The sequence below is a fragment of the Eulemur rufifrons genome, chromosome 1 (assembly GCF_041146395.1).
Source record: "Eulemur rufifrons isolate Redbay chromosome 1, OSU_ERuf_1, whole genome shotgun sequence".
Taxonomy (NCBI): Eukaryota; Metazoa; Chordata; class Mammalia; order Primates; family Lemuridae; genus Eulemur; species Eulemur rufifrons.
Genome location: NC_090983.1, coordinates 49,416,432 through 49,440,879, shown reverse-complemented (window position 1 = coordinate 49,440,879; position 24,448 = coordinate 49,416,432). Strand labels below are relative to the sequence as shown.

The 24,448-nt window shown below is 37.2% G+C and overlaps 1 protein-coding gene across 1 annotated transcript; it reads left to right on the top strand.

Moving 5' to 3' along the window:
• The first annotated feature begins 851 nt into the window (after positions 1-851).
• On the top strand, positions 852-23,395 carry PLEKHA3 (pleckstrin homology domain containing A3). Its single transcript, XM_069470302.1, has 8 exons — positions 852-1,243; positions 5,137-5,253; positions 10,046-10,201; positions 13,503-13,639; positions 15,423-15,587; positions 18,508-18,551; positions 20,337-20,452; positions 23,178-23,395. Exons 1-8 carry the CDS (start codon positions 1,204-1,206, stop codon positions 23,303-23,305), a joined length of 903 nt encoding a protein of 300 aa, XP_069326403.1. The 5' UTR covers positions 852-1,203; the 3' UTR covers positions 23,306-23,395.
• The last annotated feature ends 1,053 nt before the right edge of the window (positions 23,396-24,448 follow it).

Sequence of the window (24,448 nt, the reverse complement as noted above, 5' to 3'; positions counted from 1 at the left end):
AACCCCAGGCCTCCGTCGGCCTGGATTAGGTTCTGGGAGGAGAGATGTTATTCTACCTCAGTGAAAAGCCCCAGCCCCTGGGCCTGGTTTACGTACTTTGCTTAATGTTTGCAAAATTTCATAAATCTGAAAATTACTGTCAATTATGTAAGAGGAAGACCACTTCAAAGCAGGATTTTCAAAAATAATAAAAGATAGGGAAAGCCCCAATTTTTTGACTAAAACTTAGTTTAGTTCTATGTTTTATATTCTAAATAAAATTGTTGCTATCCAAGGTTAACCATTGGTGTGACGACAATTCCTAGGGGCTCCTCGCTGCTTCTTTTCCGAGGACCCCGTCAGCTGCACACAGTCTTCCTAGTAGATAATTTCTCAGATCCCCTGAATAGGAGAAGAATATGAAGCAAACAGAAATAGGAAGGATGTATTATTATTATTTTGAATAGTAGGACTTGAGACGTAGTTACAGGAAAACCTGAGAGGCCCCGCCCGCAGGGCGAGTGTGCGGCGAGCTCGTCCTCGGGTGGACCTGGGGACCGCGCGCGCGGCGAGGCTTGAAGGCCTCCACGCTAAGGGTTGGTCGGCCTGGGCCTCGGCAGCCACCGGCCCGGGAGGAGGAGCAGGAGGGGTAAGGCAGCCCCAGTGGGAGGTCAAGGGTGTGCCTGCCGGTCCGCCCTCCTCGCACAGCCTCCGGCTCCGCGGCGAGGCCGCAGGCCGCGCCTGCTCCTCCAGCCCCGCCGCCGGGGAGGGGTTTCCCGGGACGATCCGGCCCCTTTCATCCAGGAAGTGAAAGCGACGTCGGGGTCAATGAAAACAAACGGGGAGCCCGGGGGGAAGGAAGGCAGGCGAGGAGGAGGGAACGCCGGGGTGTGGGAGGGAGCAGCTGGGCCGCGGAAGCGCGAGCGGGAGGCCGGCAGCGGTCGCGTTTGTGTCGCTGTAGCGGTCGCGGCCGCCGAGGCTCGCCCCGGGATGTCTGAGCCCGCGCCTCGCGCCCCCCGAGCTCCAGGCGGCGCCCGCCGTCCCAGCCTCTAAGGGCCGCCGCGTGGCGGCGGCGCGCGCGGGCTGAGGGCGGCTTAGAGCCGGCGGGGGGCGCCCGGGGAAGGGGCGCGGGCGGGCCGGGAGAGGCTGCCTCAGGCTCCGTGCCTACCCCAGCACCGCGGCCGGCGCCGGGCCAGGAGGATGCGCGGTGCGTGGCTCTGAAGCATGGAGGGGGTTCTGTACAAGTGGACCAACTATCTCACAGGTATGGGGGCTCGGGTGCTCCCGGGGCGAGGCGGAGGGCTTGGGCGGGATTAGGCAGGGAGGCTGCAGAGAAGGCGGGTCAGGCTCCGGCTCCCTCCGCCTGGCCCTCGGTGACCCTCATAGCGAATCCGCTCTATCGGGTGGGTTTAATCCCTCTCCCGGTCCCTTGTAGAGAGCTTCTCTGGCCTCTTCAGGGGAGGGTTCGAGACTGCGCACCCTACTGAGGATGGGAAGTGCACCTGACTACTTCTTTGCTCGTGTAATAATACTTCTGTTTCCCTCCTGTAGCCTCCGGAACAATTCCCAGTGACCCTACCTGTGTTTGTTGAACTCTCTACCCTTATTCACACTTAACATTCAGCATTTTGTTAATAATTGAGTTGTCGGCGAATCGGCCTGGAATAGATCCCTTAAGATCAAGATTTGCTTTTAAGAAATCTTTTAGTTTCTTTAACAACACTGTTTATTTTTAAAAAGTTCTCTTGCTAAAGTTGTTCTATCTTGGCAAGCATGATTTGGGAAGCTATCTACAGATAGTATTCTCTTAGCGATTATCAATGAGGTATCTTTACGATTGAGAATTCAGGTAAGTGTGTAAGAAATAGTGGAAGAAATGCAATACACAGAAGGGGAGCAGACAAGTCAGTTTCACGCATAAAGTGGGTTGGAAAGAACTCCAAGAAGTTAGGTGTTTCTGTAGAAATGAGAGACCAGCAGGGAAGGGCCCCTTTCCATGACATTGACAGTCTTATTAAAAGCTCTTGAAATCTGAGTTGTAGTGGAATCTCTGCCATCAACCAACAGTAAAGACAACGTAATTTATTCTTTCAAGATCTCAATTTGATAAGGCCAGGGCGAACAACTATTTTATCGTGGAGGTGTCTTCCAACTCCAGAATTCTATGATCTCACCAGATTAGCGGAAGAAGAATGGGTTTAAAATAAATTTGAATAGTAAACAGATTTTTTTGTTCCAGCATAATAGGCAAATCTTGGCTTTCTGAGCACTTACTCACTCTGCCAAAAGTATTGAGCCCCTTAGTAATTGTATGGTACACTCAACTTGTGTCCACCTGACCTTGTGCAAAATCTGCACATAAACGCTTCAAGGCATAAGTTCTGAGCTACAGTTGCCCCTGGTTTTTGATTAGATTGTGAAAGCCAGATTTATAGCCGCAAATGCTTTAACATTTATGATATGTCGATGTTTTATTCCAACTAAAAAGTCAAAACAGTTTATTTCTATAAATGACATGTTTTAACAGGAACCATTTAAAAAGTAAGACAAATGTTTTTTATTAAGCATTTTCATATGGGTGGTTGTGAGAGCACAGTTTTACTGTTTGGTTGAGGGGAAGTATTAAAGGTAAGACAGTGGCTTCTGTGCTTTGAGATGCAAATAATCACCTCTTTGCAAAGTTCTTAAGCGCAGAGTTCTGGGAGGTCATGCCTGAGGAACCATTTATGCATACATACCCCTTGGCAATGGGCGATTACTGAAATGAATCATAATTTAAGACTTGTGGTGAAACTTGGTGGCAAGATTTTCTTATCTCCTAAGGTACTGAGTACCATCGGGTGAGCTTTTAACCACATATGCTTTAGATTTTAGTCATCGCAGTGTATTTAGTTAACTTCTAGTATACACTGTAGAAGCCTGCTGAAGTGAAATCTTTTGTTTGGAAGAATTCTATTTTTAAAATTTAAATTAGGCTTGGGGGCATGCTGATTATTAATTTTAGTTTATCTTAGGTCATAAGGATGAGCAGATATTCATACTAAGTGATCTTTAAGGAACCTTTCAGTGTAATTATACTGTTATTTGAGAATCCTTGGTAGAGAATAAGGATTTCAGTAACATTTTGTAGTTTGAGATAAAAAGAATGTGTTTTTTAAAAAAAGAATTTTATAAAGGGAATACCTATGAATCTTTCACAGGTACAGCTCTCTGTTATATAAATGTGTGAATCAATTAGAGATTGTTTCATTAAATATTGCTTCAAAAAGGTGTGTAGAGATAATTAACAGGCTCGATTAGATTAATACATTCAACCACACTCACCTTTCACGTTGCTACAAATCCCAAATGAATCATTTTGCTCAATATTTGTTTTAAAGAGATATTGAATTGCAATAATACAGGCTTGCAAAATCATAATTTGCCCCATAGGCACACTGGACCTGGGGTGGAGGAGTATATTTTCACCACACCCTGCTTATAATTTGTTTGCCAAGGTAAATTAGTGTTTGAAAAGATGATGTTTTTATCCTTTCTATGCATGCTCAATACAGTATACTCTCACAGATGTACTGCATGTTTATACTGTCATGGATAACATACAATATCTCACTTTATACAATAAATAAATTCATTTTATTTATTGTCGCTTGAGAAATAGATTTTTTTGGCACTTGTTATGTGCCAGGCACCATTCTAGTTACTGGGAATGCAGCGATGAACAAGATAAAGTCCAGGTACCAAAAGAACTTCTAAGGTTTTTTTGTTGTTATTTTTTGGTTTTTTTGCTAGGTCTCATTAGAGAATATTATAGTGTTTCTTAAAAATGAATTTTCCAGGAGTATGAGACTTGCTTGTTTTTATTTAGATTATTTTGGACATGTGTCTTTCTGAACTGTTTTATGGAGTTCTCTGTGTTCTTAAAGTATGCAAAGAAAAATTTAACCTTTTTATGATGACTCAGTGTTGTCATTTCAAAAGTGTTACAGGTAAAGCCTTTTGGGGAGGTAAGTCCTGGGTCTGTATCAAGGTGTAAGAATGGTTGATTCACCCTTCTACCCTGTCTTGGTACTATCTGGCCCTGGAAAACAACCAAATTAATTAATCATATATAGCAGGCCATGGCTAAAGTGACCAGGATTTGAACACCCACAGTTTAAAACGTGGTACATTTTAGCCTGGAACACTTGTGCTGAATTGTGATTTAATAGTCATGGAATTGTTAAGGACAGTCACAATGCCTCCAGCATGGTCACCGTGTTATTAGTCAGTGAACTGTCGTAAATTAGTAGCACGCTTGTTTCAGGGAACACCAAATTTGGCTTGCATGATGAGTGGGAGTTGGACATCAAGGAAAGCCATTATCCTGTTCACCAGCTTTGCCTTGGAGCCAAATCTGTGGTAGATAGTCACTGAATAAATATCAATTAAATGAATGACTGCAGTTTCTAGCCTTTCTGCCCTAGTGGTGCAGCTGCAGAGAAGGGAAGGGTGGGGGGGCCTGGGGAATCTATGCTCTCACTACCAGGTATGAAGCTTCTATGAGTAAGATAAATTCATTTAGCACTTACTGTATTCAAGGGAGTTTGGCTTAGACAACATGTATTTTATAGGAGGAGGAAGGTCACATTGCAGAATTTAGAGGGTCAGGTGACACCGGAGAGGTCATCTTGTTCTCTCATTTTGGAGACAGGGAATTTTAGAGATTCACTGAAATGAAAAGATTTTCCCCAGGTTACGGTTATCCAATTAAAGAATGATAATAGAGTTGGGGCCAGAATCCCTGTTTTCTGTTGCTTTTTACATTACAACATATCCCCATGTTCCTTTTTAGGAAAAGAGGACAGTTACGTTGTACCCTGTGTAAGACTATTACTGAGGATGGGGCTTAAAGGGTAGTTAATGAGAAGGTTGTGAGCCAGAAGAAAAGTATTACTGTCCATATTTATGCTGATCTAAAGGTTTCTCCAGAAATCTTTCCCAACAAAGTAGAGATTAATGTAAGAACATTTTGTGTAAGACTTGGCCATTAAGAATTTCATTGTCAGAATGTTATTTGAGAGCCAAGAAATAATATGGCAGGTTTTGAAATCACAGTTTTCTATGTGATAAAAATAATTTCTTTCCACATTAACCTTTTGTTTATGATCTTTGCAGGTTGGCAGCCTCGTTGGTTTGTTTTAGATAATGGAATCCTATCCTACTATGATTCACAGGATGATGTTTGCAAAGGGAGCAAAGGAAGTATAAAGATGGCAGTTTGTGAAATTAAAGGTAAGTGCATATATGGCAGTGTAGGATTTGAGGTTATGGTAGTAAAGGTTCTTCAGTATACTCCAAATGAGAAAAACAGCATTTCTAACCACATAGGGATCTTCTAGTACCATTTATTAGAGTGGCATCTAGCATTGTTAAATATTGTTTTTGGTAATTCTGGCTCTATAAATATACTTTGAATTGAAATTCAAAATACTTGTGGTAGTCTTCCAATTTGGACTTGACAAAAATTTCTTGTGGATACCACTTTAGTATCCATGTTGAGTCTACAAGCATTCTGTTAATATTTTATTCTCATTGTAGAAAGTTATTGTAACCATTGAAAGCCAAGCTCTAAAGATGATGGGGCCAATTCTATAGAGTTTTGATAAAGTATGAAGTCAGAGTCATAAACTCTGGTTCTTTGCTGAATTTGGAGATAAGCTCTTCTAGGTGATAGAGATGGCTTCCTTTTCTTCCTAAAGGGGAGAAATAAAATAATAGGTCATGCTGTAATATTCGTGAAAGAAGATTTCACAGACCATTGATTCATTTGTATGTGTGTGTGGGATGGGTGGGGTAGAGGTAGGTAGAGTGAAATCAGATAAAAATGATAATGAGCTGTTTTAAATTCTTCTTCAAAGAGAATTTAAAGAAAAACTAGAGCTCCAGAGGAATGAGTGTTAATCTCTCTTTAGGCCTTTCTCATTTCTCCTCTGTAGCTTGAATATTTGTGAAGCGTAATTTCTTTGACATGGTGAGCTCTTGGTCATAGCTATCAAATACTTTAGAGTCATCTTACTGCTGTATGCATTTTGTTATTTAAATTAAAACAAAGCAGCAGCTAATGTGTTGTGCTACATTTTCCAGGGCTAGATTGCTCCTTTTGTGTGATTTTGTGGTAGTTCTTAGTAAGATTTAGCCATGTAGACAAAAGAGAATTTCTGCTTTGGGTGCATATTCTTTAGTTACATGTCTGGTTCTTCACCTTCATCTCAGATTTGCCATCACTAAGGCTCTATGTATAGCAGTGATTCTCCACTTAGGGTAGATCAGTGTCCTCCAGGGAGCTTTCTCAACACTACACCTGCCTGCCAGGTGATTGTATCATGTCCCCTTTAGTTGTGAATTACTGCTGTTCTAATGGAAGGGAGTCATGGCTATATAAGACATAGAAACACTTTAGCCTGGTATATTCTTACTTACATGTTCCCTAAAATATATGGAATGTAATCGTTTTTTATTTTTAATAAGCATACCGAAACATGTACCAATAACTGTTGTCTTTCAGTGTACTCATTTTTGGGGTTTATGTGCTTATTTTTAACTACACTGTCATCACCTAAAATGTTTCAGAACTCTTTTTGGAATTGCCTTACAAACCAGTTTATAAATCACACAAGAAAAGCGCATTTCAGACATTAGTTTTTTATTTTTTTTTTAAAAAGTGGTAGTTTTGTCTCATCTTATTCTCAAATTTGATTCTAAATGAAATTTGGTCAGAAATCAAAGCTACATTCAAAGTTTAAAGATTCGCCAACCTTGAGACAACAAGTTCAGTCATTCTCATTGTTGTATAGTATTCTGTTGTGTGAATATCCCAAAATTTGGGTATCCATTCTAGTACTGCTGAATTTTTTGGGTTATTTCCATTTTGAGACTATAATGAGTAAGACCACCATGAGCGTTCTTATACATTTATTTTACTGAATATATGTATGCATTTCTGTTTAGTATGTATATCTAGAAACGGTGTGGAATTGCTGAATATTCATACATTCAGCATCTGTTAAAGATGTTTAACAGATATTAAAGAAAAAATTATTCTTGACACTTGTTAAAACAGTGTGGCAGACTTTCTTTAGGACTGTTGGGATAGCTATAGGGACTGCTGCAGAGGGGCTTTATAGTAGAGGAGAGAGATTGGGCTCAATTCTGAATAGAACAAGGAAAAGTCAGAATTTATAGCCAAGAAACAGGGTGTGTGGGGGGCTGTCAGTGGATGGAAAGTTGCTAAGAGCAAACATCAGGGGTAAATGAAGATTCTGGCTAAACCAACCTAACAGGATTCTTACAGAAGGCAGGCAAAGGCCAGGGTGATCAGACATCACCTGAGGGATGATAGGGAGTGGAGAATTTGGTCAGATATTGAGGGTGATAAAATATCAAAGGTGGGGGATTCTGGCTAAACTCATTTAGCAGGATTCTTGCTAAAACTGGACTCTGCATGGATGGAGATAGAAGCCTAGTTGAGCAGAGGTCTCGAAACTTGACTAAAATTTGGTCAAGGAGAGAATCTTTTTCACAGTTAATGCCAAACTGTTCTCCAAAGTGATTATATCACTTTATTCCTCAACTAATAGAGTATGAGAGTTTCAGTTGCTCTATATCTTTGCCAAAACTTGGCATTCTCAATTTTTAAAATTTTGAATATTTCTGGTGTGTGTAGTGGTATCTCATGGTGGTTTTAACTGCTTTTCTTCAAAAACTAATGATGTTGAATACTTTTTCAGGTATTAGTGAGCCATTTGAAGTCCCTTTTCAAGTCTTTGGTCCATTTTCTAAATTTAGCTATTTTTCATGTTGATTTGTAGGAGATCTTTATATAGTCTGGATGAGTCTTTATATTACATATATCTTCTTCCACTCTGTAGTTTATGTTTTCTTCCTGTTATGGTATGTTTTGATGAACAGAAGTTCTTGATTTCATGAAGTCCAATTTGTTAATTTTTTTATTAGAACTTTTAATATCCCACTTAAGGCATCTATGTTACCTACTTGAAGGTTTATTGTTTTAACTTTTATATTTAGATCTATATTAGTTCTGCAGTCGACTTAATAGCAACCTTTCCCCTACTATACTATAGGGATATCTTTTGTCACATAGCGAGTGACCAGGTATGTGTGGGTCTTTTTCTGGACTGTCTGTTCTGTTCCCTGTCCTTGTTTTTATACCCTTGTGTCAATATCACATTGTCTTGATTTCTTTAGCTTTATACTCTTTTTTATCTGATAGTCCAAGTCTTGTAACTTTATTCTTTTTCAGTATTGTCTTGGCTATCATTGGTTCTTTTTAAAATTTCCTTATACATTTTAGAATCTGCTTGTAAATTTCCACAAATATCTGCTGGAATTTTGATTGGAATTGCATTGACTCTATAAATCAATTTGAGGAGAATTGATTGTATTCTTGATAATGAGTCTTCTGATTCATTAACATGTTATATTCCTATATTTAATTAGGTATTTAATTTCTCTCAGTAGTGTTTTTTAGTTTTGTGTTTAGAGGTCTTGTTCATCATTTTTTTCCTTAGGGACTTCATGTTTTGGAAGCATCATTTTTAAGTTTGTTGCCTTTTTCAGGTGAAAGTTTGGAAGGGATCACCCTTGAGTGGACACATAAATTCTGCTATGTTTAAAAATGAGTCATCTTATTTTAGTTTCATCTTATAGCCACATCATTAGAAATCAAAGATTGTTTTATTTTAAAGTGGGTATTGGTGCTTTAACTAGTATTAGCAATTAGGAAAAAAGAGTTACTCTTATAGCTTTGGGATTTCAGTAATTTTATCCTAGCCCAGAAGTCCTTTTCAACCATTATTCATTGTTGCTTGGTTATATCTTTCAGTATCTACACCCAAGAATAGCCCATGTAAGTAGAATAATAAGATAGCCAAGCTTCTGTGGTACTTATTTCCACCATACACTGAGTTTCTGGTCAGTATTTTCAGTTATCAATTGTCCAAGTTAGGGTTTCTGCCAGACTTTTTGGGTCCCTCTTAATTAGGCTCCACCCAGCCTATCCATTAATGAATATAAATTACTTTGCTGTACAACACCATATTCCATTTAGGCTTGTTTCCTGATATCCTTAGTACATTCTGTGTTTATTTCCTCATCTAGGGATTTTCTCACGCATTTTTTTCTTACCCAAATCCCATTGTCATCAAATCCTTCTTCTTGAAGCCTTTTTAATTTCCTGCTTTTTCTTACTTTCTCTCATAATAACGCATGAAATCTCTGCATCGAAGAGTTCGGCAATTTGTGTTCTGGTTGTTTTTGGTGTGTCAGTTTGTTTCCTTGGTTAAATTGTCAGCTCTATAAAAGCAACGACATCGTATTTCTTCCCCTCTATCTTCCTCTCTACCAGCACTGCTCTGAGCTGAGTAAATACTTTTTGATTAATGACAGCTTAATACAAATTTTGTTTTACAACAAAGATTTGGGATTGGCTCACCATAATTCTTAATTAGTTCTTTTTTGTCAGAGTATCAAGGAGTATGTGGGTGGAAGAGGTGAAGGTCTTCAAACTACAAATGCCTTCCAAATGATAATGTTTTACTTCATAATTATGGGCATATCATGGAGTTATGGTTCTAATGGAAAGTGGCGATAGTTACCATTTATTGTACTTCTTCTATATGCAGACACTATCGTAGGCTTAGGGAATATGAAAACAAGACTGCTTTCAAGAAAATTAGTAAAAAATGTGTGATAGTGTGATATTCATTGCACTTGTATTTAAGGTAGGTTAGGTGACCCCAAGGGAGGGTCTCACTTCTCAGTAGTTAATTCCTCCCTGTTTTCTCTTTCATGTGTCGCCATTGCTTTGGCACCATTGTCTCCCTGTATCTATGTGAGAATGGTGGCTTGGAGGGAGCTGCTGGGTGGCCCCTTAGGGAGTGGCACTGCCTATGTCATGTATCATAGTGTGTTGTTTTAGGTGTGTGAAGCATCTAATACTGTGTGAAAGTGATGTGATTCTCCTGAATTACTTAAGTCTATAATATTTCTCCTTTGCTTATCATAGTCCATTCAGCAGACAACACAAGAATGGAATTAATCATTCCAGGAGAGCAGCATTTCTACATGAAGGCAGTGAATGCAGCTGAAAGACAGAGGTGGCTGGTTGCTCTGGGAAGCTCCAAAGCATGTTTGACTGATACTAGGACTAAAAAAGAAAAAGGTAACTATAAATTTTTCCCTTGTGGTATGAGCTTTCCTAAACATAAATAGAAATTGTCCTGTCTACTTTTAGTAATCTATCCCAAGGAAATAATTCAAAATAGAAGAAGATTTACATATATAGTTGTTCATCATAAAAAATTTATAAAGGATAGTTTAGGGGAATGGTTCAACAAACGTGTGCTTTCATTGGCTGATATTTTATGTAGCCAGTAAAATGTTTACAAGGAATTTGAATGTGAGCAAATGTCAAGGTTAAATGATCATTGAAAAAAGCAAGAATCAAAATTACATATAGTATTAGTATTCATTGGCTGGCTTAGGAAAGATATGTAAGAGTTGGTCAAGTTGTTACCTTTGGAAGTGGAATTTGTGGGATGGAGACTCACTTTTCACTGAATACTCTTTGAAACCTTTTGACTTTACCATGTACATATATTGCCAATTCAAAAGGATTTTTTAAAAAGTTTAAAAGCAAAGCAAATGATTTATGGTATTAGTTCAACTCTACGCAGATATAATGTGAAAATAATGACAGTATTTATATCATGATAGTGAGATTGCAGTTTGTCTTAGTTCGTTTTCTGTTGCTATAACAAAGTACCTGAGACCGTAACCATGTTTGTTTGGTTCGTGGTTCTGGAGGATGGAAGTTCAAGATCAGGAGGCTGCACCTAATCAGCTTCTGTTGAGGGCCTTAAGCTGCATCATAATGTGGCAGAGAATTGGAAGGGGAAGCGGGGGTGTGCAAAACACGAGAGGCAGCCTCAATTTACAACAGCCCACTCTCAAGGTAACTAATCTGTACCAAGAGAGAACTCACTCACTCTCTCACTCCTTTGAGAAAAGCATTAATCCTTCTTAATGACCAATCACCCCTTAAAAGTATCACCTTCCAACACTGCCACATTGGGGACCAAGCCTCAACATGAGTTTGGACAAACCTTAGCACAGTTGTTTGATTTTTTTTTTTCTATATATTTTTTCATTTCCCCAAATTTTTCATTGAGTATGTATTAATTGTATAATTAAAAAACAGGCCAGGTGTGGTGGGTCACACCTGTAATCCCAGCACTTTTGGGAGGCTGAGGTAGAAGGATCACTTAAGGCCAGGAGTTTGACAACAGACTGGGCAACATAGGGAGACCCCGTCACTACAAAAAATAAGCAAAATTAGCTGTGTGTGGTAGTGTATACCTGTGGCCCCAGCTACTCAGGAGGCTGAGGCAGGAGAATTGCTTGAGCCCAGGAGTTTGAGGTTGCAGTGAGCTATGATGACGCCACTGTAGTCTAGCTGGAGTGACTGAGTGAGACTCTGTCCCCGGGGTGGGGTGGTGGGGGGGGGAGTTTTTATATATATATATATATATATATATATATATATGTGTGTGTATACATTTAATTAGTGGAAGCAACTAAATTGTGGGCAGTGAGAAATGGAGACTAAGGATTGAATTTATAACAATTTTTGAGTATATGAAGCTGTGATGTTCATAGCTAGAATATGGCCAAGGTTAGGATGAGAAGGAATGGATATGAATAATATTTACGATAGCTAAAAGGTGGAAACAACCCAAATGTCCATATAAATAAAATGTGGTATATACATAAAACGGAATTATTCAGCCTTAAAAAGGAAAGAAATTCTGACACGTTATAAAGTGGATGAGCCTTGTAGACATTATGCTAAGTGAAATAAGCCAATCACAAAAGGACAAATATTCTAAGATTCTACCTTTATGAAATACCCAAAATAGTCAAATTTATACAGATAGAAAATAGAATGGTGGTTGCCAGGGCCTAGGGAGAGGAGGGAACAGGGTTAGTGTTCAGCAGGTGTAGAGTTTCAGTTGGGGAAGTTGAAAAAGTGCTGGAGATGGATAGTGGTGATGATTGTACAACAGTGGGAATGTACTGAATGCCACCTTTTTAAGTGTATATTTAAAAGTGGTTAAAATGGCAAATTTTATCTTATGTAAATTTTACCATAGTTTAAGAAAAAAAAGAAGGAATGGGCTTAAATTTGGGCAGGAATCAATTTAGGTTAGATCAAATGGGCAGATAGAGCTGCTTTTTGTCAACTCTGGTGAATGTGCCTTTGTGGCTAAAACCAGAGAGCATCGCCACTGGCCTGGCCCAAGGAGTATGGAGAAGCACCAGGAATCTATTACATTTTTTAAATTTTTCCATAGCTAATATTTCTAGTTTCAAAGGTATTGGTCTATGAGTGGCTTACATTATGACTGGATGTTTAGTTTGTCTGGAGATATTAAAGAGAAGAAAGTGTGCTCTTAAAAAAAATTCTGAAAACAGCATCATGTGAAAATGAAGCTGTAAAAGGAACAGAAGAAAAATGAATGTTTATACACAATATTTTTAATTACATACAAATTAAAAACTTCTGTATGCCAAAATGTACAATAAAGAAAACTGACAGGGAGCTAACAGATCTGGAAAAGTATTTGCAGCATATAGGATAGAGGAAATATTACTATCTTTAATGTTTAAGAACTTTTACAAATTATCAATTTATATATTGTTAAGAGGAAAAACAAAGTGTTGGGATTACAGGTGTGAGCCACCACACCTGGCCTGTTTTTTATTTTTTACTTTATTTTTTTGAGACAGAGTCGCACTGTGTTGCCCAGGCGAGAGTGCTGTGGCATCATAGGCAATTCCCCTGTCTCAGCCTCCGGAGTAGCTGGGACTACAGGCATGCGCCACCATGCCCGGCTAATTTTTTGTTTCTATTTTTAGTTGCCTGGCTAATTTTTTTTCTATTTTTAGTAGAGACAGGGTCTCGCTCTTGCCCAGGCTGGTCTCTTAACTCCTGAGCTCGGGCAATCCACCCACCTCAGTCTTCCAGAGTGCTAGGATTATAGGCATGAGCTTCCGCGCCCGGCCTGTTTTTTAATTATAAAAGTAATACATAATCAATGAAAAATTTTGGGAAATGGAAAAAATGTATGAAGGACAAAAAAAGCCAATTCACAAAAGAAATACAGGCACTTTTCAGATGGAAGATGAGCAGTGGAATGGAAATATCCTGTATAAAACATCCAACGCTCATCATTTTGTCTCGGGAAATTACCTGAACTTCATGACAGACATATGACTGTTAATTTTTTTCATCTATCTAAAGAGAAGTGTTTCCTTAGGGTCCTTGTCATCCTATTTTTGAGGTCTCTTTAAGCTATAGGTATTTATATTTATTGCCTTACTTTTTGAATGATTACATTTCATTATATTACGCAAAGAATATGAAAATGATCTAATTGGATGTTTATATATGTTCCTTTCAGAAATAAGTGAAACCAGTGAGTCTCTGAAAACCAAAATGTCTGAACTTCGCCTCTACTGTGACCTCTTAATGCAGCAAGTTCACACGATCCAGGAATTTGTTCACCATGATGAAAATCATTCCTCTCCCAGCGTAGAGGTATAGAAGAGGATCTTTTCACATCTGGTTATGCTTTGTAGTGCACGGGCCAGGGGTCCTCAGTCATCCCATAAGATGGCGGAGAAGCATTTTCACCTTATTTTCAGCTATTCTGGGTTCTGTCTACTGTAGTTCTGCCTACTTTAACCTGTAGCCAGAGTAAAGCATGAAGCAGCACATTTCTCCAGGGATCAGGGCCTGTCTTTGCAGCCACTCTGATAATTTGGAGGTTGGAGTAGAGAAGAAGCATTCCAGGCTTTGTTCTCTAGACTGCATGAATCCACTGGACAACTGCTGTTCTCTTTCTTTTGGTAGTAAGGTCCCAGCTTCAACTACTGGGAGTTGATAACTTATCTTTACGAAGTAACTTAAAAAAAAATTCATCACTGAAGAATAGTGATGTAGGAATCAAAAGTCAGATTAGTAGGATCAGGCTGTGAAATAGGCTTACTCTCTCTGGTAAAGTAGTCCCAGTGAGCCCTACTGCTCTCTGGGTGAAAGACCAGCATGGTTCCCTCTCCCCTTTGGCCTGACTTTGTAGAAATGGGACAGGAAATCTTCCTGCCTCTCCTGTGGCCTTCCGCTGGGGAGAAATCTTGTGTGAGGCAGGCTGAGTTTGGTTTGGGTTTCAGGTACGTTGAACCCTAAGGGCATTTAACTGTTTCACCACAAGCCGTCTGGAGGTAGGTGCTCTCACATTTGCCACAATAGCCAGTGACAGCGTCAGGCACCTAGGTTTGTTCCATCCTTCTACTCTGCCATTCTTGGTGTTGGGTTTTTCTCTTAATGCTCCAGGCTTCACAGTGACTGCCAAGGTCACAAAGAGGCAGGAGGCAGTGGGGTGTCCAGGGTGGAGAGAGACCTTTTCAACTTTGTCCTTCATTTTAAATTAGGGAACAAAAATCCCAGAAGCTCTCCAACAGACTTCTCATCATCTTTTTGTCTGGCTCAAAGGAAACTAGGAAAAATGAGTATTTGACAAAGGTTCACGGGATAGCCATGACTGGCTTAGATCAGTCTGTATTCATCCCCCAGGGTTAGGGCACTTTGCTGTCCTAAACAAAATTGAGGTTTTGATTCTACCAGGAAAGAAGAGGGAGAATGAGTGTAGGGTAGACATGAATTGTACTGACGCCAAGTAACTCAGGATATTCCACTGCTGTGATCACCTTCAGAATTCTTATTTTATTTTATTTATGATTTTTTTTTTTTTAGAGTTAAGGTCTCACTCTGTTGTCCGGACTAGACTGCAGTGGTGCAATCATAGCTCATTGCATCTTGGAAGCCTGGGCTCAGGCAATCCTTCTACCTTAGCCTCCACAGCACCTGGCTGATTTTTAAATTTTTTGTAGAAATAGGATCTTGCTACATTGCCAAGGCTTGTCTCGAATTCCTGGGCTCAAATGACCCTCTTGCTTTGGCATCCCAAAGTGTGGGATTACAGACATGAGCTGGGACACCCAGCCCACCTTTGGAATCTTATAGATAGTTAGAAAATTAACCATTTAGGTTAGGTTTCTCTAAGCTAAATTTTGTATGTGACTTTTCAATATATTTGCTTTAAATGCAAAACTTATTTTTCTAATTTCATAACGTTTACCTAAGAGACAGACATTGCTTATTTTTCCATTTAGTTAATTTTGTCAGGTAGTGTATTTTAAATAAATTGTATATAACCTAGTAATGTAACCATTGGAGATGATGTTTTTATTACTTCATTATAATGTGTATGGTTCCATGTAGTTGTATGTGAGTCTGTTTAAGTCTTTGTGTAATTTTTCAGAACATGAATGAAGCCTCCTCTCTGCTTAGTGCCACATGTAATACATTCATCACAACACTTGAGGAATGTGTGAAGATAGCGAATGCCAAGTTTAAACCTGAGATGTTTCAACTGCCCCATCCGGATCCCTTAGTTTCTCCTGTGTCACCTTCTCCTGTTCAAATGGTTGGTTCTTTTTTTTTTTTTGTAGTGATACTGCACGTGGATTTTTTTGTTTGTTTTGTTTTCATTTTTAAGGATGAAAACAAGCAGTGGATGGGAAACAGTAAACAGGTTGAATTTTTTTGTTTGTACTGTTCTGTATTGGAGCTTCACAGCTGACCTCAGCACATGTGCCAGTGTCCTGATCCCCCTTTGGAGGGGCTGCTCACAGGCTGCCCCTGCACGGCTTCATCCTTTTACCCCAGAGTCCAGGAAATTATCGTGTATTATATGCTCTAGGACACAGAAAAGGTTGGGAAATACTACTCTACTCGGTGAAAACTTCACAATGGGGTACGGTTAAGCAAATCATAAAACAAATTGTAAGGAATTTGAAACATATTCCAGTGGGAACAGTATTTTGTAGTCAGCATTTGGATTTGAACCTTCTAAGTAGGCAAGTTACTTAATCTCTGATCCTTAGTTTCCTTGTCTGTAAAATAAAGTGTCTTCTATATCAGAGGGTCATTGCAAAGAATCTGATCTGCTTAATGTCAGGTGCTTAATGTTAGTTTCTCACCTCTGGATTACTCTGAACAAGTACTCTTTGATGAGGGTCGCAGATTCATTGCCCTTTCTAAGCTAGTAAACTTCCTCTAGCGTGCTGTGGGATACTTGTAGGTGTGATAAGGTTTGATGAGACTTTAAATGTTTTTAATCTAAGTGTTTTTAGGAGCCCATTTGTAGGAGGAAGTATGCTGCGTGGCTATTGGTTTAGCCGAGATGGTAGTATTGCTTGAGGCATGAAGACTTAATTGTTTGAAGGATTAGGGTCTGACTTATTCCTAGGTTTTCTTAACCTTCCAGCAAATTTAGTTATGTGAGAGTAAAGATTATTGCCTAAATATATTTAGAACATTATTTTCTAATCAGTATATGATGGACTAATAGTGTCCTCTGAGCCAAGTGTACCATGAAAATGAATTTTATGGCCAGATTAGTTTAGAAACTTTAGGTTATTTTAAATGAATAGAGTTTCTCTATTCTGATCTGATGGAAATAGTTTGATAGGACTTGTCAGAGCCTCTTTTATGCTGAAGTGTGTTGTTAATCTCTGAGAGGGAGAGGTAGTGTACAGTGTTTCTGAAATTTGTTTGACAATGAATCATTTTTATTTTTAGTACAAACTCACAGGACTGTAGTGTTCATTAGAGCTCAGTTTGACGATGTTGCTTTTTAGAACAATTGTAGATACACTATAAACTGTTAAATAACATTTATAGTTGAACATAGAAACTAGTATTTGAGATGGATGTATAGCGCTATATTCCTGAGATTGATATATAAGGAGTACACTTTTTTTTAAAATGACCTTTTTAGAGTCAAATGCAAATAAAAGCACCTTAGAACTGCCCTGTGTTGAATGTCTCAGGAAACACCTTGTGTAACAAATGCTCTGTTGTTTAGAGAAATCATAGGTGTATATTATACATAAAAAACTATAATAATTGTTTTTTTAAAACCAAGACCCTTATCAGTAGAAAAATCAGAGGAAATCTAATAAGTTAATCTAGGAGATACTAGAGTAAGGCTGCTTATTTTTCCTAGCTATGCCATTTTACTTGAAACAAAGAGCAAGAATTGTGACTTATGGTAATTAGTTGTGGAGACAAACAGCATGGAAAGTAAGGTCGGACAGTCTTCATGGGTAATTATTTTTTTAGAGTAACATGAATTATTTATTTATATGAAAAACATTTATTTATATGAAGACAAAGCTAAAATAGTTGAGTATTCCACAACTATTTAATCTGATCTATATAACCACTTTATGTACTTAATCTCATTGAATTCATATTAGAATAAACTTGCATTTTATTTCAAATCATTTGAAAGTTCAGACAATTATCATTTTGACCCACAGATTGAGTGATTATTGTAGTGGGAATGTTGTTGGGTGAGTGATCCTAGAGGAAGTAATTTCTTTTAAAGCAGATGCTAATGTCCACTTGCATCTTAATGTCAATTATATTAGATGTTTCTGGACTATAAATTGAGTAGATTATATCTGTTATTTCAACTGGGATTTCTCAGAGCAACTAGTGGCTCATGTTCCAAATATAGAAGGCACTTACATAACATAAATACTAGACCTGGGCTTGTAAGACTCTTGGGCTCGTGTATATAAAAGCAACTATCCCAAACCTTTAGTATAAACTTTGCTTTTCTGCTACCTTGTTAAACTTTGAAATAATCTGTTTTACTTGGCTGCCTCTCTTTTTTGATGGAGTAGTTGGATCTTCTAAATTATGTTTAGTATTTGTCATGTTTATTAAATGCCCTGCTTAATTAGATATTTCTTTTTTTAAAAAATATATGTTTTAGAAACCTATTTGAGACTTAAGGTTCTTCTGAGTTCTTTAAATACTGGAATTATTAATACTGTCTTCCATGAAAACCATACTTTAGAACATCTGTATCAGCTACCTGAATAATGAATGGTGAAGAGAGGCTTTGCTACCATACTCTACTGCTGCCCTTTAAAAGAGAGACATTTATTAGAATATTTTCTGGCTTGCTAGATACTCCTTTTTATCACAAAAATGTGACTTTTGAATTATATATATATACACACATACATACACTGTTTTTTATATTTTTATACACATACATATATTATGTATGTATAAAATTTGGTTTTTACTATTCAGTAAAGAATCCAGCATGTTTTTGGTAGGTGCTAAGAAAGATTCTAATTAATGGTTATTGGAGAGGAATCTTGACATTGTGCTAATTATGTTACCTGAGTCCATAAAAGATTAACTTTTTGGCCAGGCACCTTTTTCTCTGAGTTAATTTATGTTTATTATGATAATAATAAACTAACACTGCATGATTGTACTTGATATATGGTTTATGCCATTTTTTTTTTTTTAATTTCTAGATGAAACGTTCTGTCAGCCACCCTGGTTCTTGCACTTCAGAGAGGTAAAATAACCTTTTCTTTTGCCAAGTTCTCTCAAAATTCTGCCTACTTTGGGAAATTCTTTGGGCCTTTAATGAGAGTCATGGAATGTAAACTCTGTATGGTTAAGGTCTGGTTCTGATTTCCTCAGCCTTGTATCTCTCAGAGTATGTATCTATTGGTGTTTAGTATAAGGGCCTGGCCCAAGTAGGTAGTCAATAAAGAAAAAATTAATGAATATGAATTGACTAGCAAGAAAGCACCTTGCCAGCTATTGTACCTTTTTTAGATGTTTGAAATACAATTATATGACGCGTAATGACCTTTCAGTCAATGGCAGACCTCATATATAGCGGTGGCTCTATAGGCCCTACCAAGATTATAATGCTGTATTTTTACTGTACTGTTTCTATGTTTAGATATGTTTAGATACACAAATACTTACCATTATTTTACAGTTGCCCAAAGTATTCAATAGAGTAACCTGCTGTACAGGTTTGTAGACTAGGAGCAATAGGCTATTCCATATAGCCTGGGTGTGTAGTAGACTATACTATCTAGGTTTGTGTAAGTCTGCCATATGATGTTTGCACAATGACAAAATCACCTAAGGATGCATTTCTCAGAATGTATTTCTGTTGTTAAGAGATGCATGACTATTTCAAGTTATGGCTAAATAGAAATTCATTTTTAATATATCAAGTCTCCACAGCTGAGGCTCATTTTATCTCAGCTTTTTATAGCATCATATATTCATGTTTTATTAAGAGAGAAAGATCCTGCTGAAAAGAGAGAAAACCACTTGATATTTTAAATATCAACACATTTAAGAAATTTACCTTCTAGATAGATCTTTCCAATATCCCAGGTTGTTAAACCATTCTTTATTTTGTTAAGTAATGTTCTTTTAAGTTGTATTATTTGGTTCTTTGGAAAGTGATTTAATTGTAGTGACATTAGCATTTATTTCTGTACATTACAACTGTTAAGTGCTAGGCCCTTATTAATGTTTTGTCATGTTTTTCTTTTCCCTGATGATTATGTAATCTTTGATGGAACCATCATGTGCTCAGAGGAGTTCAGGATGTATATCCAGCCCTGTCAAAGAATGAAGAGTTCCATCAACCAAATTTTCCAGAAAAATGGAAGCTTAAACAACCTTTGACAAACTTTTATTTTTATGATAGAAATTCTTCTATCCTTTCTACCTTACGAAGGAAGATATAATGAGAATTTAAAATTTTTTTCCTGATGAATTAAGGTTGTCATTAAGTACTGTAACATTAGGCTGTCATAAAATAGTAGGTGTGGTGCTGTTAGGTGGTGGTGATTTGCTTCTATGTTTAATTTTTTAGACTGATATTTAAAAATAGTTTTTCTAGCATGCTCCCTAAACTTCTTGCCCATCCCCTTCAATCTGTTGGTTTTGATTAGATATAGATTGACTTTACATACATGTACTTGTGAAATCTTTAACTTTTAGTTTTCAAATATTTGTAAACTGTCTGATTTGCCTGCGGTTTCCCTGGACCCTCCCCTGCAGAAGTCACTACTTCTGCATTGTACCCCTTTTCCATTTAGTTCAGCTCAGAGGCCATATTCTCCAGGTTACCAGCTGGATTCTAAATGGGCTGACTTGCTTGTGATTTGACTTTTAAGTAAGTAGAACATTGCTAACATAGGACATTGGGTATAAGAATAGTTTTTTTTTTTCACTTAAGGAGAAGTCATTTAAAATTCCAGTTGAGTTCAGGATGTTTTTATTTGTTTAAGGCCTTACAATTTAATGTTTTTTACTTAATTTGCAGGAGTAGCCACTCTGTAAAAGAACCAGTGTCTACACTTCACCGACTCTCCCAGCGACGCCGAAGAACCTACTCAGATACAGACTCTTGTAATGATATTCTCCTTGAAGACCCAGATAGTAAGTTAGATGGGTTCTGTCTCTTTCATTGGCCTATTGAGCAAAATCGTTGTGAGGCTCTGTAATTTCTGGAAATGAAGTATACTGACATTGAACACTGTATTTTGCTCTTGGATTTATTCCTTAATTCAGAGCTAAGCAAACAGCACACAATCAACAGAAACTCATATATCTACTTACAAACAGCTTTATTATTAACTAAGACATGCTGAGGATTGCTTTGTAAATAGCATGTCTTAGAGAGATATATATCATAATCTTTTATTCCTACTACTTTTGCATTTAAAAACATTTTAGAAGAAAGCATGAATTATAAGTGGGATTCTAGAGGAAAATAAAGGCAAGTTCTAAGTTCAAAATAAAAATCATCATTTTGTTGCTTTACTTAAATACCTTGAAATGGCTAAGGAAAATAATTTAGTCTGGTAGTAGTGGTAAATTATAGTAGCATTCATTCCTGTATCTTTTTCTCCCTTATTAAAGAGGCAGCATGCTATGATTGAATATTTTAGGAAAGATTTTGTGATTTATGTTAAAATTTTTATTTTTTTTCTCCAGAGAAAAAGCTTTGACAGCATGTTAGAATATCTAGTTAGACAGGAGTGACCATGATTTCCAGTGAACATAACTATATTTTTATTATTTTATCTCCATTCATAGACTTTTACTTTTTTTTTTTTTTTAATGTAGAGACGGGGTCTCACTTTTGCTCAGGCTGGTCTTGAACTCCTGAGCTCAAGCAATCCTCCTGCCTCAGCCTCCCAGGGTGCTGGGATTAGAGGTGTGAGCCACCACACCTGGCCCTTCAAAGTCTATATTATTTCCCATGAAGCATGTGGGATAGAACAGTTCCCAAATAAGGAACAGATTTTGTTCTAAGAGCTCATTTGTCAATCATTTGTTTGGAACACAGATTTTATTTCTGTTATGGAAATGACACGATAAATGGTGGTTAGATTCTTCAGCTAGCCTAGGAGAGCTCAGCTAATTCATAATATAGCTGAAATGGAACAAAACACTGATGTTGCATTTCTGGTATTTGAGTATATTGAAAACATTGATTAAGATAGAGTGGTTTTATTTAACGAGAAAGTTAACATGTTTAATTAGAGGAGGGTATAGAGTTCATGCAGATGACTATTGTAAAAGGGACTTCTGGCCATTTTTAGAAGTTGATGGAAGTTTTTTTTAGTGCCTTCCCCCTGCCTTTTTTTTTTTTTTTAACCTAACAAATAATCTGTTGATATAGAACAGTACTCTATGCTCATTACCATCTTTGAGTTTAAGTTGTGATAGTGGGTAGAGAAATGAAGGAAGGAAAAAAGGTGAAAAAAAAGAGTAAGAGTAGGAAGGGCAAGAAAGAAACTTTCCTGGATCAATTGAGCAAGACCTAGAAGAGAAAAGGAGAAGAAAAGGTTGGGTAAATAGGTTGGGTATGTGAAAAAAATGTTTTCTGAGGCAGGTAATATAGATTCTGATTCTCCTTGTTCTTTATGCCTTTTTCACATGACTCTTTTAATCCAGAGCTTATGAATTCTATATGCTGCCTTGTACTTTCCTTAGAGGCCACTTCTTTTTTTTTTTTTTTTTTTTAAAGGGGATCATTTGTGATAGCCCAATTATTTTTTTAAAGCCAGCCATTTTTCTTTAGCTCTCTTTTCTTTTAAGGTATCCTGGTCCTGAATTTTTGAAAACAATTTTTATAAGATCTAGGTGTATGTGCCTTATTATATTTAGCATTCCCCAATTTAGCTGTTTTATGAACTGTAACAAAACTAGTCATGCACATACACACACACACACACACACACATTTGTATATATGTCTGTACACACATACATATATCTCAGTTCTCTAGAACATCTTTACATTGGCAAATGTAGGCTAGGTCCAAAGTTTTACCCTTAGGTAATTTCTTTCGGTTTTTTTGCTAACGTTTAATGTTTCAGTTAGTTGACAAAGCAGAGACTGAATTAGTGCTCTTCCTTAGAAAGTGGCAGTCTTAGTTGAAAGTCTGTATCTGGAAATATTCTTATCCTTGTGAGATGCAGCTGCTTCTATTTTTTATTAATAAGATTTAACAAAATTATGAAAGTAATAAATGATCATGGTGACCTCAAACAATATGTATAAAAGTGCAACTGCTTTACAACAGGACTGTGCCGATATGTTTGGCTATTTTCACTTGGAGTTGTAGTGATAGTTCTGTAAGTTACATTCCAAATGGAAAAATGAGATCTTTTAGTATGAGGTACCTCAGAAAGTCTTATATTGAAAAGAGGAAGACCTGAATGTAGTCTTAGTTCTGTTACCAATTGTGTAATCCTGGGTAAGTCATGCAACCTTTTTTGGGTCTTGGTTTCTTTGCCTAGAAACAAGGAGGACAATAACAGCATTCAAACAATAATACTGAAAAAGCAATAGTTAATTAAGAAAGATTAAATTCAATTCAGCAAATATTTATGGTTTTAGCAATGAACAAAACAAAAATCTCTACTTCAGATAGTTTCATAATTTATCTCATGAACTCTGAAGTTTTTCCTTATGACTGTCAATACTATAGTAGAAAAGTTAGATTTTTCTTTGATACTAAACAAACAAAAAATTAGCAGGAAGCTAAAGGAATTTCATGTGCCTGAATAGAAAATTGTTGTAAATCTTCTTTCATAGGGGACTGGAGTTAATATTGATAGGATGTTTAACTGCTTAATTAATTACTTCATAGGACCTGTTCACTGTTCAAGAAATACACTTAATGGAGATTTGGCATCAGCAACCATTCCTGAAGAAAGCAGACTTATGGCCAAAAAAAAATCTGAATCGGAAGATCCTCTTCCATCCTTCTCTTCCTGAAGAAACTGAAGTGTCCAACTTCCTCTAAGTATTGCTATGCAAAAGCTGCTGTAATAAACTATTGTTATAGGGAGTAGTTTTTCCCTTTACTTAGGATTCTCTGCACTTTATAGAATATTGTAAAACAAACAAATGAAAAAGCAACCCACATACTTTTGAAGTGTATTTTATCTTTATATAGTTTGTTTGCAAAAGTATTTTCCTAATAACTTCACAGTATGAATGTGCATCTCTTTTTTTTTTTGTTTTTTAAAAAATGATGGTGTAACATTTTGACATCCATAAGGAAAAATGTAGATATTTTTCTAAAAAACTGTGAGGGACTGACAGCTTGGTCAGTGTGTATTGTAGCTTATAAACATGAAATGTTACAAGGTTTCAGTTTGACAGAAGTGTGATACATGTAACTTGTGCCATGGACCAAATGGTCATTTTGCCCCAGCTAAAAATGAGTCACGATAGCAGCTTGATGGTGATTGTATTACATTCCTTTAATCACAAAGGAACCAATATTCGAAATATCTTTAGCCCAAATACCATGACATACTGAGCATTTTTAAACAACCATACTGTACTGTCCTTCATATGTGAAGTTGACACTACTGATTTGTCGATACCAAATGTTGGGTTAAAGTATTTAATTTTTATTTATTTATTTTCTTGTTTTATCAAAAGATGATTGCATCCTAACTTACCAAATTTAAGATGTGTATACATTGTTACTTACGTTGTTCTAGAAAAGAGGTTGATGTTGTGGTGACCTTGCTCACGTACACCAGAGAAATAAACAACTTTCAATGGAAGAAGATTTTAGTGCTTTTTTCCTAAAATAGACATTAAGCTGCTGTTGTAAAGTATTGTTTGCAGCTCTTTAGAATATCTAGAGACATTTTTATTTATGAATATTTATACAAAAAAGAAGAAGGAATTCTGTCAAGGTTGACTGCTCTACATCACTTGAGAGTGGCATTATTTAATTAAAGAACAAATAGCATTTTTTGGTAGTACCTGTCCATACCTATTGTCAGTGTTTGCCTTGTAATCTGTTTTTTTGAATTCGCTTTGGGATGATGGTTTTGTCCACAGTTTTGGTTGAGGAGCACTTTAAACAAACTGGTTTGGTGTTTTTAAGTTATCGTATGT